Genomic DNA, 17513 nt, shown 5'->3' on the forward strand with positions numbered 1-17513 from the left:
AAGTCTTATCTCTGGGATATGATGATATTTTATAGTTATATAACACCCTGACTTCAAAAAGCAGGCCACAATTGCAATTGACATGGATTCTTTTTTTATTTTTATTTTTTCAAGATGGGACTCTTGTGTGCTCCAACATTTAAATTTTTATTTATTTGTATTTATTTTTGGCTGTGTTGGGTCTTCGTTTCTGTGTGAGGGCTTTCTCTAGTTGCGGCAAGCGGGGGCCACTCTTCATCGCGGTGCGCGGGCCTCCCACTGTCGCGGCCTCTCTTGCTGCGGAGCACAAGCTCCAGACGCACAGGCTCAGTAGTTGTGGCTCACGGGCCTAGTTGCTCTGCGGCATGTGGGATCTTCCCAGACCAGGGCTCGAACCCGTGTCCCCTGCATTGGCAGGCAGATTCTCAACCGCTGTGCCACCAGGGAAGCCCCCGACATGGATTCTTGACACCTATTATTCTTTTGAGATGGTAGGGTTAAAATGAATGCTGAATTTATTCATATTTTTTATTTAAGCTGGTCAGGAAATAAAATTCTGTCTAGCCTTAATTTCAAGTATTTCAAAAGCATTGAACATTTTTCCTTTAAAAGATCCCTGTAAGATTGGAAATTCTATTTATATATTTTCTCTTTCAAATGTGAGAGAATTTTCTCTTAAATAGTTTTGCTTTGAAGCTGTTTAAAACAGTTTTGCCTATAACACTTTTGGGGTTAATTCTCAAATCTGTATTTACATCTTTTTTTAAAACTCTTTAAAAACGTGTTTTTCTGTATTACATACTTAATGTCTGCAAAACTTAGGTTCAAAGATCCATATCTTACCTCAAGTACTCTCTTACAGTTTTGTAATTTTGAGACAACTGTGAAACTCTAGAAGAGACAGAAATTTTACATATTCAAGCAAGGGAAAATGTATATTTTGATTCCTCTAATCTATTCTTCTTTTGAATTAGAAGTTAATCATTAATAAATGTCCTTTAGGCCAATAAATAGGATACAGAAGAGATGATAAAGGGAACTGAGCTTTTAGTTCTTTGTAAAATTGCCTGTCTGCTTCTCCATCTCAAAGATAAGTTTCATGAGGGCCAAGATCCTATCTTATTCACTCTTGTATTACCAGTGCCTGGCATAATGAATGGCACATAATGGCAATGACTGACTGACTGATCATTGTAGATCAGGTTCCTAAATGTAGACAAGCATTTGGAATACATAGTGCATTCCAAACCAGCAACACCTTCACAAACCCATGGTGAGATTTGACATATAAACTAATATCTACATTCAGTTTTTCATTTTTATAATTGTATTACTGTGGTCAACAGTATAATTGTATTCATGAGTTAGATTAGGTACTCATGGAGATAAACAGTCTTTGCCCACTAGTCTTCTAAATGAGTTAAAATTCCTTAATCCTGCAGAAGTTAAGGTTAAAACATGTTGGATTTAGTTACACTCTTTAGTTAGTGAAAACTGTTTCAGAGGGGCTGGGACCTCTTGTAAAAAAATAAGGAACGTATTTGGTTTGGAGGGAACCTGTGCAGAGTCATTGCCAGCATGACTTCAAAAGATTCTGCAAAGGATTATTGCTCACCTTAAAAATAATTATTTTTCTTATTACATAAAATGATGGGTGCATTTTAGAAAATGTAACTATGCAGGTAAGGAAAATTATAACATTATTGACTATAGCCTTCCATCTTTGAAAATTCATATATTATAAATGTGTGTTTGACTGATTTATGAAGTTTATTTTATTTTAAATGGAATCATGCTGCTTTGCAACCTAATTATTGCTCATTTTTTTTTTTAAATTCATATTTTTTTTTAAATAGAGAAAACATTCCCATGGTTTAAAATTCAGAAGTTTAGAGAAGTTATGTGATGAAAACCTCCCTCCCATCCTTGTCCCCCGAATACCAGTTCCCCTCTCTGAAGACAACTGATAACACCAGTTTATTTTACATACTTTCAGATATGTATTATACATGTATCCATATACATTTCTTATATGTATATTCTACCACGTTTACCCAAATAGTAGCAAACTGTTACATTTGTCCAAGTCTTCTGAGATGGAGATATCCAGGTGAGGTGAGATGTGTAAGAAAGTTATTGGAAGAATTACCTATGAAGGAAAAAAAAAAAAAAAGATTAGGAAGCCAGTGGAGGTGGGGAGGATGCCACACTATGATGTGGGTCTGACCCCTGTGAAGGACAGAGGGAAGGAACGCGAGCTGGATGAGTTGAGTTTCAGACTGCAGCGCGATTCCAAGAAAGTCAAGCCAAAGTTGCCCATCAGAGGTGTCTAGTGTCTCACAAGAATGAGTGTGGTTAGGAGCCCTGCATGTACACTGTGAACAGCATGAAGTTTTTGCAGCATAATTAGTCTTCGGACTGACTGTGCTTTTTCATCTCCCACCAGCTGCTCTGCACTCCTGTCCTGTGGAGGGTCTACATTGTCATTATGCTCGGCTCCAATTTCATTGTGTCCCTTGTCGTGGAGGTAAGTGGCCTCAGGTTGCTGATTGCTAGTTGGGGCGGCGGAGGCATTCTCTGGGAGTCTGAAAAAGGAACAGCTTTAACTGACAAGGTTCAACAGTGCAAGGGTCTCCCTTCCTTGGCAACATGAGCAATGACGCTTCCCTCTGATGAATTCCAAACAAGGCATTCGTTTGCCTATCTGTAAAGTGGGGCTGGGGAGGATGGGAGAAGGTCCTATCCATTTCTAAAATTCACAAATAGAGACCCAACTCAATTCATTCAAATTTCTTCAAAAGAAACTGATATATGAGTCACATACTATAAGATTCACCTTTTTAAAGTGTACAGTTCAGTGACTTTTAATATGTTCACTGAGTTGTGCAACCTCCAACACTGTCTAATTCCAGAACATTCTCATCGCCCTGAAAGAAATCCCACACCCATTAGCAGTCACTCCTTATTTCCCCTTCTTCCTCCTTCACCCCCTGGCAACTACTAAACTACTTTCTGTCTCTATGGATTTGCCTATTCTGGACATTTCATATAAAGGGGATCATACAGTATGTGGCCTTTTGTGTCTGGCTTCTTTCACTGAACAACTTCTATCATTTTTACTTTACAGATGGGAAATGAGATTCAGAGTGAGCTTTTCCCAGCTTTTATTCTTTATGCTGCATTTCCCCAGGAAAATGAGCTTGTGCTCCCCATTTGCCTTGCTACGCGCTTTACTCTCTCCTCCTTCAAGGCTGTTAGACACAATCCCCATTTCTTAAAGCCCACTCTTGGGGAGGGGGCGCCCCAGAAAAGGCATCCATTCTGTAGGAGGGATGAGCTTTAAGACTCCATCTGTCCCCATTCCTGCTCTCACTTACAAACCCAGACTGGTTCCAGTGAGGGGGGATTAGTGGTGGGCTGGCGCACCTGGGGCCTGATGGCCCTGCAGTATTTTGTATGCAGGAGCTCCAGAGCCTTCCTTACTAAGCAGGGTAAAGGCTGCGCAGGAGCTGGTGGCGGAACAGGACATAGAATTAGGATAAGGAGCATCGATCTCTTTGTTAAACCAGGACTTCTCAAACTTGAGTGGGCATCAGAATTCCCTGGAGGGCTTGTTAAAACACAGATTGTCCAGCACTGCCCCAGCATTTCTGATTTGGTAGGTCTGAAGTAGATACAAGCTTTTGTTTCTAATAAGTTGCCAGGTAATTCTGATGCAGCTGACTCAGGAATCACACTGAGGAGTCCTGTGCTAAACAATATGGTCCCCAAAGCCACCGAATTAATAAAAGAGCATTGCCATGAGAGTCCTCTTATGGAGTTGCAGAAAGATGGTCCTTGTCCTTTAAGGGATAATCTTATGTATATATCTTATTCCTGTCCATGATCATGTTATTTCTTCTGTCTAGTACATCTTTCCCCATTTCTGCATATTGACATACCATTCCATCCTCTGTGGCACAGCTAGACTATTAGCCTGTTCATAAATTTTTCCTGATGCCTGGATCAGTTAGGCAAGTAACAAAGCTCAGCAAACAGTGCAAACAACAAAGATATTTACTGACTCACTTAACAAGAAGATTGGAAGCCAGTGGCTTCAGATCTAGTTTAGTGTCTCTGTGGCATCACTGGGGCTCTGCATTCTTCCACCTTTTTGTCTCACCATCCTTAGATGTTGGCCTTCATGTTTGTGCTTGTTGCTTATGGGGCCCAGCCAGCTCCCATGTAGCTGGCCTTATGTCTGTTTTCAGTGCAGAAAAAAAATGGAAGAAGAGGTACCAGCAAGCTTTTTTTTTTCCCACAAGTATGAACCTTTTATCAGGAAGCAAAAAATTTCCTGCAGCCCACAAGAAGGCTTCCTCTTATGCCTCATTACTCAGAACTCTGTCTCATAGTCAGCTTTAGTAGAAAAGGACTCTGGGAAAGTGGATCTATGCCAAAAAGTTAGACAAATTGGCTTAGACTAGTTATGATTTTTTTTTAAGGTGGGCAGGGAAGAGCCAGGAGGAATGGGCTGTAGGGTAATCAAGCAACAAAGTCTGCCAGAATCCCCCAGCAGGAAGCCGTTCTCCTTCAGTATATTTGCAGCTAAGAATATAGCTGCAGAGTAGTCTACCTGGGTTTGAATCCTGGCTCCACCTTTCTTGTGGTCTGACTTTGGTCAAGTTCACTACACTTCTCTGTGTCTCTGTTTCCTCATCTGCAAAATGATGATAATAATGGTACCTTATTGCAAAATGATGATAATAATGGTACCTTATCTCATAGGTTACTGTGAGCATGAAATGTAAACAGTGAAAAGCACATAGTAAGCGCTTAGTAAATATAAGCTCTTATTATTATGTTATCTCTTGTGGTACTTACCATTCCTTACTTTGTGTCTAGCAATCATTTATTCATTCACTCTTTCCACAAGCATTTGTTGAACCCGTGCCTTGTACTAGGGCATGATGTGAAAAGGATAATAATAGCAGAGGGGTAGAGCTCACAATCTACAGGGAGAAAGAAGACAAGCGTTATAGTTATCTGGGTATAAACTTCTTTTTTTGCTTGCCATTAAACTATGGCAAGAAGTCATCTTACTAGCTATAACAACTGCTTTATTCTTTTAGGAGCTGGGTAAGGGTTTATTCAATTCTTAAATGTAAGAAGTGAGCCTGCCCACCCCCAGCAGATGGAGACGGTAATTTGATACTCACGAAACAAGTTTGAGTGAGACCTTATCCTTACTTGCTGGGTCTCATGATCTAACCTCCTGCTAACAAGCAGAGGAGCTAATGTGGATAGCTTTAACACCCTCCCTTTTATTACTTATGCATTGTGTGAATGCGTGTGTGTGTATATATGTATGTGTGTGTATATATATATATATATATATATATATATATATACATATATATGAATTATTTGAATGTCTGTCAGAAGAGCTCATGTGATGAAGTTTTGTTTTTTTCTTTAAGAAATGGTATATCATCAAGGCTTTCTTTTGTTTCTCATTCTACATCTAATTTACAATGTACAGTGACAGGACAGATTATTTCTCAGTGCTTTCTTTGATTCCCTTTTCAGAGCAGCAAAGTAATACAGGTCATCACATTTGTAGGATTGTACCAAAGCTCAAGATACTGTGTAGAGCACTAATGTCTTGTGTGTGTGCGTGTGTGTGTGTTCATTTGTTTTGTCTGAAGCCTGCTAAGATTTCCTGGACATAAATTAGATTTTAAAACCTTTAATTGAATACCTATGATCCTGCCTTATCTCAGCTCTAAGGAGAACTACTGTTCTCTTGTTAATTAAGGAGGACAAAAAACCTTGCTCTGGGAAAGTAAGGGAACAGGTTTGGCTAGGTGATCCCTGAGGTTTGCAAGATGCTGATAAGATGGCTGTGTGAGTGTTTAACAGCCTGTCGGCAGATGATCAGTTTTTAGAGAATATTCAGACTAGCTGTTCTCTATGATTTCCATGGGCAGTGGACTCAGATGTCAAAGATGGGTGGATTTTAGGAAACCACTATCTCTAGCAAAGTTCCTTGTGGAATCCTACAGAATTAACTCTTTCAGTTTCGCAAAGATACCACTGACAGACACCAAAACCAGTTCTAATTCTATGGGACAGCTTGGGTCCTCATATTTTCCTCTTTGTTTCTTTCATGATAACTTATAAGATGGTCAATCTCTGTGACCACATATGATGAAAAAAATGAATTTAACATAACCCCTCATGTGCTATGTATTATAAGTCATAACTCGGGCTCTATTCAAGGCTCAGTCTAACTCATGAAGTAAAATGCCAGTCCAAAATGTTTTCAAAGGACATACCTTTTGTCATCTTAAAAAACGCATTGCAATGAAATATTTGTAGGTGAAGTTTGGAGGCTTATGTGAATAAGGCTACAATGCACAGCCGTTTGTGAAATGAATAGTTCAGAAGAATGGTAAAGGCAAGTAGCTATGCCATGCCATGCTCTGCATTGTAAGGGGAGTTATATAATCCTAATGACAAATATAAGAGGAAGGAATTATTATTTCTAATCACTGAGGCTCAGATGGGGTAATTAACTTGCCCATAGTAGGTGTCAGAGCTGGGATTCAAATCCAGATCTGTCCAGCTCCGAAACTGTGGCCCACATCCCAAATTTTACCTGTGTTCATGACTACACAGTGATGTGCCAGGGTACACCCAAGTCACATCATAAGCATGGCATATCTTTCTATAAGGTCAATACCATTTGGTAGTAGATAATTTTAAGTGTCATTTATATTAAATCACATACGGATGTGATATGGAGTGAACTGCAGAATTTGGATGGTTTTACATTTAATTTACATATGAAATCCTTGAGGCAGACTACTTCAAGCTATGTTTCTGGATTCTTGAGACTATGTTTCTCTCTCTTCTTCCAGAAGAGTTTCTTAAGTGGAAAAGTTTGAGAAGCCATGACCTATCACATGAAATCACCTTGGATTTGTCAGAGGCTCAAGTTCTTTGTCAAGCTGGATTGAAGCAGTCAATGCAGTAGTGCCTTATGAGGATCTATGGAAGGCTGTATTCTGGAAACACTTAACCTCTGATTGTAAACAGTAACTCTTTTATTTTGCAGGAGGCCATCATTGAAAATAGAGCCCTGTGGATGATAATCAAAAGATGTTTTGGCTATCAATCAAAAAGCCAGTATCGGATATGGCAGAGGGCCTTGGCAAATGACCCCAGTTGGCCCCCCATAAACCAGACCTCCTACTCTGACATGCCGGCGTGTGGCAGGGGAGTGTCTTACAGCAACCCGGTGTTTGAGAGCAACGAGGAACAACTTTGAAGGCATTGTGATATCCAAGTTTATATAACATAGTAACGATGACAAAAGGGACCAGTTTCAGTGATTTGTTTTTAAGCAGTGAGACTCTTACAATATCAGCTAGAGTTTTTGGAATCAAAAACCTGTCCAATCATGGTGACAAATTAAAGTCTTTTTGATAAAATACTTTCTACAGAACAGAACACTGCCCTAGGAGAGTGTTTTTCTCTTGGCTTCTGAAAGTATTAGAGGTGTTCAGTGATTCAAGAATGGTCCAGGGATGGCAATGGGCCAAGAGATTGGGAGGCTAAAGGAGAAGGAGAGTACTTAATCTTTCTTCTTAGGTAATATATTTTTTAAATGAGTTGAGGGAAAGTAGCATAGAATTGTAAACATGTTAAAGATCATTTTTGAATTCTTATTTCATTGATGGAAAAACAAATGCATGAGAACCATAACACCACTCCTCACTGTCTGGTTTCCTTTCCTTTATGGTACTTTTCAGATTTGAGATGTTTCCTTCCATTTCCGGCCTTCCCCTAAGTATTAGTCAGGATAGGCTTAGCCGATGCTGCAATAACAAACAACTCCAGTATCTCAGTGTCTTAACACTCAAGAGCTTCTGTCTTGATCCGGGTGGCTCTTTAGTATAGCCCTCCTCGGAGTGGTGACTGCTCCAGTCTGATGGCTCCACCGACTCAACACAAGGACTCCATGTATATTGCGATGGGGAAGGAGGATGGAGGCTCTTCACTGTGTCAAAGTGGTACACATCTCTCCCATCACTCACACCACATTAACCAGGGATTTGGCAAAGAAACTGGGGAGTACAGTCTCCCGTATTTAGGGCTGGCTTCATGGGCATACGATCTGGCAGTCTCATAGGATCTCATGCTCAGAAAGGTCCCATTGTTGGTTTAATACTCTGCTATTGCCATCTTGAAAATCCTTATTTTTAACAAGGGTCCCCCAAATTACATAGTTGGTCTGGCTCATATTCCTGGAAAAGAAAGGAAAGTAGCACAAATCAAAGAGCACTAGAACTGTCCACTAAACTCTGGCTCCTGACGCTGTGAATGCCTATGTTTTAGGAACCCCGCATCTCGTGTGCCCGATTCCAGGAACCACATCCCGTGTGCCCAATTCCAGGAATTTTTACTCCTCTGCTCTATTATTTTGAGAAAAGTTAGTCTTGTGCTACCACGTTATATGTTATCATTAACGTAAGTCCTCATACAACGTATGCATTTCTTAAGCTTGAGGCTTTAGATTTCAGAAAACAAAAATTTCCCTTATTTTATCATTAGTACAATTTGGTTATATTGAGCTCAGCAGACAACACTGAATTCTAGGAAGACATCCACAAATAGTATTTTAAAGCAAAAGCAACATTTTCATGGCAAACATCAAATCCTAAATGAATGTTCCGGGCAGGGAGTAAGTCTCTGGCTGGTTGGCTACTTCCCAAGAGCATCTGCAAGCATTCCCTTACCCGGCTGAACTCCTGAGCGTGGTTCTGGAGCATGATGCAGATAATTCTGGAACATGGTGTTTCTCAGCCACAAAGTTACCTTGTCGTTTCTGGTTTTAAAATAGGGTGTGAAGAATCATTAGAGCAGGCTGCAGGATCTTTGTCTTCCTCAGTACAGAAAGAAATGCTTCCTTTGACAAAGTCAGCCTTGGCAGTGATATGAAAGCTCTGAATGTCTTTTTCTAAAACTGATAGTTGTTCTCATCTTTCTAAAGTTGTGGGCAGGGGCAAGCTGGAGATAGTCTGCAGCCTAGTGACGAGCAAGCGTGGTGGGGTGCACCGTTAATACTCTGAAAAGCCTCTCACCAAGTGCTATCACCTCCACTAGCCGTCTGAATTACATAATCCTCCTGGCACTCAGACAGGGAAGGGCTTACCATCCGCATTTTACAGATGAGAAAGCTGAGATTCAGGGTGAGGAGAGCACACCCAGACCTTGGACACAAATCTTCAGCGAACCTGTTGTTACCTCCAAATACCTCCTAATTACTAAGCTCCAACAGGGCAGGGGTGCATGGTGTGATCTCACAGTCAAACAAAGAGTGAATTTCTTCTTTGCCAGGTGCAAGGAGGCAAGCGTTTGCTAATACCAGGGCCTCCTGTTCAAATGAATTCAAGGCATCCTGCCAGCCTTAGGCTAGAGGTGTGTTAAAAACAAAACAAAACCCCAAACCACAGGTGTCTGCTTGTTTTTCTGCAATTCTGAGCTGCTTTTGTCTTGATCGGAAGTGATTCCATCCTCAGCAATTCACACACAGCTGGCAGGGAACAGGGACGGAGGACTCTGGTTCCTCACCAGCCAAACAGCCGTAAAACCTTGGCCAAAAGGGACTCATTCTAAAGATGGTTCTTGAGACAAACTACCTCTTAGAGGCAGTGAGTGAAAGACCAGGAAGTGCTTAGCCTGGAAAAATGGGGATTCAGGGGACGCCAGAATGGTATTCAAACACTTGAAGGAGTTACCGTGAGAGAGGAAGCTCTGACCTGGATCCGGTGGCACCACCAGTGGGTGAAGAGCACGATGGGAGTGGCTTCAGGCTGACACGAAGACCACTACCCTAACAGTCAGCACTGCCAGAGGGGGAAGCTGGTGACCTCTGTGTGCACTCCGTGACATTGGTGGTTGCAGCAGATATTCAAAGACCAATAAGCAAGGGAAGTCAAGTACCAGATGAAACTCAATTACCTGCAGGATTCCTTTCAGGCTTGATACGCCCAGTGTCTCAGTCTCACGCTGTGATGCGAACCTTTTATGACTGCTGCCCACACAGATATCAGACTGACCCTGTGGGGGGCTAGGCTGGGGAGGTCCCATGGTGAAGATGCACAGGCTGATGGCTCTGTACCTTGGAAGGTGGCTTCTGATGGAACAGGAACCTAGACAAAAGTTGCACAGAGCGGGGCCCTGACTGCCAAATTGACAGCTGGGGGATACTTCTGATGTGAGTATTTTCTCAGAAAGAGGTGTTTGAAAATTTTGAGGAAAAGAACACGGGACAGTGCCCCAAGCCCAAGGGCAATGCTACCTGTGCCCGATATGCTTTCCTGACCAGGACTTGGAGGAGAAAAGGACATAGTCATCTGGTCCAAACCATTTGGAAGGGTCCCCTGTATGTTTACTCCAAGGTATACGGCTCTTACCCATAGAGAAGGACCCTGACTCCAGGCTCGCCTTGCTAAATATGCAATGATGGAAATAGAGAATGGAAGTATGGCTGTGCCATGTGCGTCCTTATGTGCTCACAGAAGTGTGTGTTACACACTTGCAGATGTGATGACTGGAAAAAGTGATTATATATTCAGAGCCTTGTATGTTGTTTATGCTATAATAATTTATTCTGTACGAAGGAGGCAAGTAAAATCTATCATTCTGTTGTTCTAAAAGCAGTCTCCCTTTCTCCGCAGTGAAGTCTTTCATTCTGGATAATAAAATGGTGCGGTCTCCTCCAGTAATGCTGAGTCAAAGCAACATCTTTACAAAGTCCCAGGCATTTCTAACACTGCAGATGCTATTATTCCCTGCTTTGTTACAGGACATTACAGTCTCCAAAACACCTGTACACTCGTGCTTTTATTTAAGCCTCATAACAGTCTTAGGAGGAAGGCAAGGCAAGGATTACTATCCTCCTTCTTTTCATGAGGTACCAAATCCTCCAAAGGCTTAGTAACTTGTCCGAGGACACACAGCTCATGAGTGGAGGAGCTGGAGCTGCATTCAGACATGGGACCTCTCTGCCTGCGAAGTCTCTGCTGTGTCACTCTTCCATGTTGTTTTCCCCAGGATGTTTGCAGCACCAACAATCAAGAAGGCAAACAAGGCAACTGTCCAATGGATTGCCATCATGAGTATGAATTCCTCCAGAAAGAGTTTTTAGTTTTCCTAGAAGTTCTCTTGGACCTAACCATCAATCACAGAAGAGGTCAACTCCCACAGCTGAGAGAGTAAAATCATAAAACCAGAGATCTGTGAGCCTACGTCATGAGATCAGATAAAGCTCTGGTTTTTGCCTTCAGTCTCCAGAAGCAGAAACCTGTATCTCTGCTTGAACTTTGCTCAGCCCCTGCTTTGTACAGCTTTTTTTAGGGTTATATGAATTCTCTCGCGGCTTTGTACTATGCTCACTTCTTTATGCTTAAGGAAAAACCCTTGAAAATTGCTGCCACACAACATTGGTTGTCCTTTGGGTTCCATTAGACTTGTTAAAAGAACCCTCTAAACTTTATCAACGAAATGACTTTCTTCAAAATTGAACAAACATACAAATGAAAACAACAATGACAAAACACACCTCTCCTGGAGGTGTTGACAGAGCCTTAGGAGTGAGTCACCCTGGCATTCCCAACCATGTCAAGCTTGTTCCTTCCCTGGGAAGACTGCATTTGCCATCGTTTCTGCCTTGAATGCTCCCCCCGCTCCCACCAACCCCTACCCTCATGGCTGACTCCTTCTCCTTCAGGTTTCAGCTCACTGGTCACTTCTCCAAAAAAGTCTGCCCTGACCCGACCACTTTATCCAAGGGTTTCCTCACCCCATTAGCTCGGTTTGTTTTCTACATAATACTTGCGCAAACGTTCAGGAGACTGAGGTTGAATAAATCCCAATTGTCTGAGATCACACACTTAGGAAATGGGTGACCTGAGTCTAAAATCCTAGTCTATAGGTTTCCAAAGGAAGGTCCTTTATGTTTTTCACTCCTAGCCAGATTCTGCTAATCAAATCATCTAATCCACTAGGGAAAAGAATGTAACATGTTGTAGAGCAACATCCATGTTTGAATGTAGAGTACTCAAAGGGTTATCCGGACTCTCCCAGCTCTGTTTCCTTGCCATCTCCTTTCGATTCTCTCTCCTTAGTGTTTCAGCTTCATGAAAAATCTGATAAAGCACTGGCCTGTGATAACGGCTGCACACATATTGACTATGGAAACTCTGTTGAGTTTGAGGTTGTGGATAAGGGTGACAGTGCTGCCAGAAGGTCTCACATACGTTGCATGTATTATGTACCGCACAACTCAAGGGGGCACCATTCACATTGCATCACAAGCAGAAAGTGGTGGTTCTGTGTGATATCAAGAAGGCTTTGTGGGTAAGTGAGGACTTTTCCTTGTGTAACCACAAACGTGGGCGTGCGATGAAGAGTCCCACCCATCCCCCTCCAATCAGTTCTTAAATCCCTGCACGCTCTCTTGGCAGTATTTCTCGAGTAGAACTTCCTCTCCTCCAAGACGTTGGCCACCACCTGCCTGAATATAAGAATCTCTTATCTGGTCTCCCCAGCTGAAGTCTCTCTTCTAGTTTTGCTTCTCAAGGTCCCTATGAATTTTATCGCCCAACTTGATCATGCCACGTCCATGATCAGAAACCATTCATAGTCTAAATTATCTACCAAATAAAATACACATTGTTTAGTAAGGAATTTAAGACCCTTTGCACTGACCACATCTGGCCTCATCTCAGACATTTCTCATCCTTGTACTCTATAATGCAGCAAACTGTCATTCCCACACTCAGTAACTCACTTATTATTCCCAGCATTCTGTAATTCACTTATTCGCAGCATACAGTAACCACTTTCCCACCCCAATACCTTTTCCCATGCTGTTTTCTCTATAATTGTTACTCTTATCTTCATACATCCAAATCCCACTTATTTCTCAAGATCCAGTTATAATGCCACCGGATCTGCCAAACCAAATGGGAGACCTCTTTTATCTGCACACACATCACACTATACATACCCATCCTTTGGGTAGCAGGCAGTTCTTTTTACCTTGTATTATCGTCCAGTAGTGTTTCAATTTCCTCCAATGCCTACACAACCCCATTTAACTAGGAGCACATTCTCTGAGGGTAGGGACCAAGTCTGATTCATTTCATTTTCCCACTCTATACGCAGCACAGGGCCATGGTTGAGGTTCTGCAAGCAGCTGTGGCATGACTGAATAAAAAATATAATCACTGGGACATTTTGTTGATTTATTTCTCCTCCTTTGTCTGTGAACATCTGTTTTCTATTCAATACAAAGAAGCTTAACTAAAACATTAGGGTTATGAATAAAAACAACCAAAAGTATAAAAGTATAGTGATTCCAATGTTGTGCTTAATGAGTTTGGCTCATATGTATATACATATACATATACATGGTTTGTATAGTGGGTGGGGGAGGTGTGGTGTGGAATTAGAAGAGCTAGGTATATGCTACAAAGACCATCTCAATATGTAGAGGACACTAGAGGTTTATTTGTGAGTGCAAAGGCTCTCCTAGAAAGGTACTCAACCCGAGGGAAGAGAGAATTGAGGCAAGCAAACTTTTTCGAAAACCAAACAATGGATATTAGGGAACAGGGGGAGAGTTTAAGTATAATTGGCTCTGTATTTTCCAATTTGTTCTCTGGTTTCACCTTACCTTTACAAACTTGCAAGGGCCCAAGGAACAGAAAGCTGTGATGAAAAGAGAGAGAAAGAGATAAAAGATAGAGATAGGGATAGAGATAAAGATGGAGAAAGAGATAGGGATAGAGACAGAGACAGGGGGAGGGATAGAGATAGGGGCCCACTCTGTGGTCGGTGTGTCAGAGTGTGATAAAAGCACAGTGGAGGGAATACACCTGTGGCCTCTGTCACTTTGCAGTGATGTGACTGTGTGAGCACCAGAGGAAGATGCATTTTGCTACTGGCTGAGGGTGTCACACAGAGACCTATAAGTATTATAAACAGCCTGAGCATGTCTCCAAATGGCTAAGGGAGGTAGAAAGTGGTTAAAGAAGATGGAAAATGGGGAGGTGTGACTAGAGTGGCGTGCAATTTGGGGTCCCCTGCAACTAACCTCCAAGTCAGATAAAGCCCATAGAAGCCTCATGGAAGCAGCAGAGATCATCTCAGAGTGGTGCTCTGTGTGTCTGTGTGGGAGAGGAGAGCGTCCTGTCACCAGGAGCCCTACTGCAGTACTCCGTGGATCTTCTCAGTGATTCAGGAGAGACTTCAGCATGGCACTGCTTCTGTGATCCTGTTTTTGACTACGGTCCCAGGTTTATGTGACCAGGGAAACATAGGTTATAAAGATAGGAGAGATACCTATCCAGGAGGTGAAGGTGCATTTCATGAAATCATATACAGGAATATTAAGGGGTAAAGCACTCTGAGAAAACAGCTCAGAGCCCCAAGGCCACGCCATGTTCCTGGTCTGCTCAGGAACTGGGCAAAGTACAAGATAAAGTGGCTCCACAGCTGGCTGGATGCTTTTTCCTGAAAGCTGAGTCAGTTCTCTCTTGACCCAGCCCGAGGTTAGCCTTGAGAAGTGGATAAGGGCTTCTTAAAGAGCCTCAAGAATTCAGCCACAATCCATGACTAATTGGAAACTGGTTTGATCTGGGGACAATTTTATAGGTTCAGATCCCCCCTAGGGGGATCCTGTAATCTATTTGGTCTGGATGCCAAGAGTCATACTTGGCAAAGGCCAAATATTTGTGTCTGCCCACACCTAACCCTGGCACAGCGGGTGTCCCAGGGCAAACTGGGTAGCTCAGGCCTGCACCTGGAGCCTGTGCGGGTGGGCAGAGCTGGCTTTTGGGGGCGTAGGAACAGCGATGCTAGCTGAGGTCATGTGCTCACGACAAGTACCCCATGTCTGACCTCATCATGAGGGCCACACAGCACTCAGATAGATAAAGTCAATCTCAGAAGTGTCGCTTTCGGGCAATGGCATATGGCAGGTAAGAGTATAAGCTTAGGAGTCAGGCAGGTCTGAGCTCTAACCCAGAACTCTCTGATTTGTGATTTTGAACAAATTAGTTACTATGTCTGCATCTTAGTTTCCCTGGCTATTGGCATGAGAATATTATTTATTACCTCATTCATAACTGCAAAAATCAAAAGAGATTCAATGTGGCACATAATTTTTTTCCCTACATCTCTCAAGCTTTTTTTTTTTTTTGATAAAAGAACATTTCAAAATTTATTTTGGCATAGAGTAGATATTGACAAGGTTCTTAGCAAGGCAGGTGGGTAGCGTCCTCTGATCTGACCTTAAGACGTGACATCTGGTTTTTTAAGTGGTCAGAGAATGAAAACTTCCAAATCTGCTGAGTTAGCAACTCTAGAAAAATCTGTAGGGATGGTGATTTAAAACGATGAATGATCAGTGAAGAAAAGGGAAGGTAATTCTTAGATAACAGAATCTTCAACAGTGAAGGTCTTAAAATGAAAGGAATTTTGTGTCCCCAATTTTGTTCTGTGTCTTGTTCCCTGGGGGCACAACATTATTTCGGTATGTAAGGCTTGCAGTGGTTTATGCCTTACTGAGCGTTACTTTACTTACCACAGCCTTGTATAGCAAGGATTCCCTCAGGCTCACACACACACAAAAGTCTGTGTTGTCATGAGAAACTGGAGTCCCTCCAAAAGTTGCCCCACTGATTCAAAAGTCAGGCACTTCTTTGTCAACAAAGACATCCGGGTGAAAAGTCTGGAGGGCAATCTGCACTTGGCTCATTGGTAAGTCTTAATCACAGACCCTGTTTATTTGGTTCTTACTGACATTAATGTGAAATATCAGCAATTTTGCTTCCAAGACAGAATCCATTGACTTAATTTTTTCACTTTTTTTTCAGTTGTGCAATCAGAAATTCATTCATATGAGGAAGAGGCAGTTAATACCTATGGAAAAACGCCAGAGAAAGCAGTGGTCAGACTGATTGCTTTTTGGCAAAGGCTGAACTCAAGATTTACCAAGGGAAGCCCATGTAAGTGTGACCTGAGGGGAAGTTACAAGTGCCAGAGCATTGCTGAGCCTGGAAACTGGAATTTCAGTTACCTTGTAAGGTATTTCAGAGAAAATTATACATATGCAAACGCAAGGATGATGTATCACCATGTTGCTAAAATGGTGATTTCTTTTTTCTTTTTTTTTTTTTTAGGGTTTACTCTTTTTTTTTTAAATAGATCTTTTATTTTATTCTAGTAGCGTAATTTAAAAAAATTTTTTTAATAGATCTTTATTGGTGTATAATTGCTTCACAATACTGTGTTAGTTTCTGTTGTACACCAAAGAGAATCAGCCATATGCATACATATGTCCCCATATCCCCTCCCTCTAGAGCCTCCCTCCCATCCTCCCTATCCCACCCCTCTAGGTGGTCACAAAGCACTGAGCTGATCTCCCTGTGCTATGCTGCTGCTTCCCACTAGCTAACTATTTTACATTCGGTAGTGTATATATGTCCATGCTGCTCTCTCACTTCGCCCCAGCTTCCCCCTTCCACCCCGTGTCCTCAGGTCCATTCTCTATGTCTACATCTTTATTCCTGTCCTGCCACTAGGTTCATCAGTAACTTTTTTTTTTTTTTAGATTCCATATATATGTGTTAGCATATGGTATTTGTTTTTCTCTTTCTGACTTACTTCACTCTGTGTGACAGACTCTAGGTCCATCCACCTCACTACAAATAACTCAGTTTTGTTTCTTTTTATGGCTGAGTACTATTCCATTGTATATATGTGCCACATCTTCTTTATCCATTCATCTGTCGATGGACACTTAGGTTGCTTCCACATCCTGACTATTGTAAATAGAGCTGCAATGAACACTGTGGTATATGACTCTTTTTGAATTATGGTTTTCTCAGGGTATATGCCCAGTAGTGGGATTGCTGGGTCATATGGTAATTCTATTTTTAGTTTTTTAAGGAGCCTCACTACTGTTCTTCATAGTGGCTGTATCAATTTACATTCCCACCAACAGTGCAGTAGTGTTCCTTTTTCACCACACCCTTTCCAGCATTTACTGTTTCTAGATTTTTTAATGATAGCCATTCTGACCAGTGTGAGGTGATACCTCATTGTAGTTTTGATTTGCATTTCTCTAATAATTAGTGGTGCTGAGCATCTATTTATGTGCCTCTTGGCCATCTGTATGTCCTCTTTGGTGAAATGCCTATTTAGGTCTTCCGCCCATTTTTTAATCAGATTGTTTGTTTTTTTGATATTGAGCTCCATGAGCTATTTGTATATTTTGGAGATTAATCCTCTGTCCATTGTTTCATTTGGAATATTTTCTACCATTCTGAGGGTTGTCTTTCCATCTTGTTTATGGTTTCCTTTGGTGTGAAAAAGCTTTTAAGTTTAATTAGGTCCCATTTGTTTTCATTTTTATTTTCATTACTCTAGGAGGTGAGTCAAAAAAGATCTTGCTGTGGACTTTCCTGGTGGCACAG

General features: G+C 41.7%; 1 protein-coding gene and 1 long non-coding RNA gene across 5 annotated transcripts in view; one reads left to right on the forward strand and one right to left on the reverse strand.

The window, feature by feature from the left end:
- ATP13A4 (ATPase 13A4) overlaps positions 1 to 7733 on the forward strand; it is a 139033-nt gene extending 131300 nt beyond the window's left edge. For 3 of the 4 annotated variants that reach the window (XM_082393121.1, XM_082393125.1, XM_082393123.1), the window contains 2 exons: positions 2426 to 2506; positions 7079 to 7733. In XM_082393121.1, coding sequence (XP_082249247.1) covers positions 2426 to 2506; positions 7079 to 7291 — 294 coding nt within the window. In that variant the 3' untranslated portion in view covers positions 7292 to 7733. Of the gene's footprint in view, positions 1 to 2425; positions 2507 to 6881 lie in introns of all 4 variants that reach the window. The other variant, XM_082393124.1, reaches the window with a different exon arrangement.
- On the reverse strand, positions 11 to 14310 carry LOC309629408. Its single transcript, XR_014245062.1, has 3 exons — positions 8763 to 14310; positions 4843 to 4970; positions 11 to 2128 (listed from the first exon to the last, which is right to left on the reverse strand). It is a non-coding gene; the product is annotated as an uncharacterized lncRNA (long non-coding RNA).
- Between the last annotated feature and the right edge of the window lie 3203 nt (positions 14311 to 17513).

Source organism: Balaenoptera borealis (genome assembly GCF_965194805.1).
Source record: "Balaenoptera borealis genome assembly, chromosome: 5".
NCBI classification, from domain to species: domain Eukaryota; kingdom Metazoa; phylum Chordata; class Mammalia; order Artiodactyla; family Balaenopteridae; genus Balaenoptera; species Balaenoptera borealis.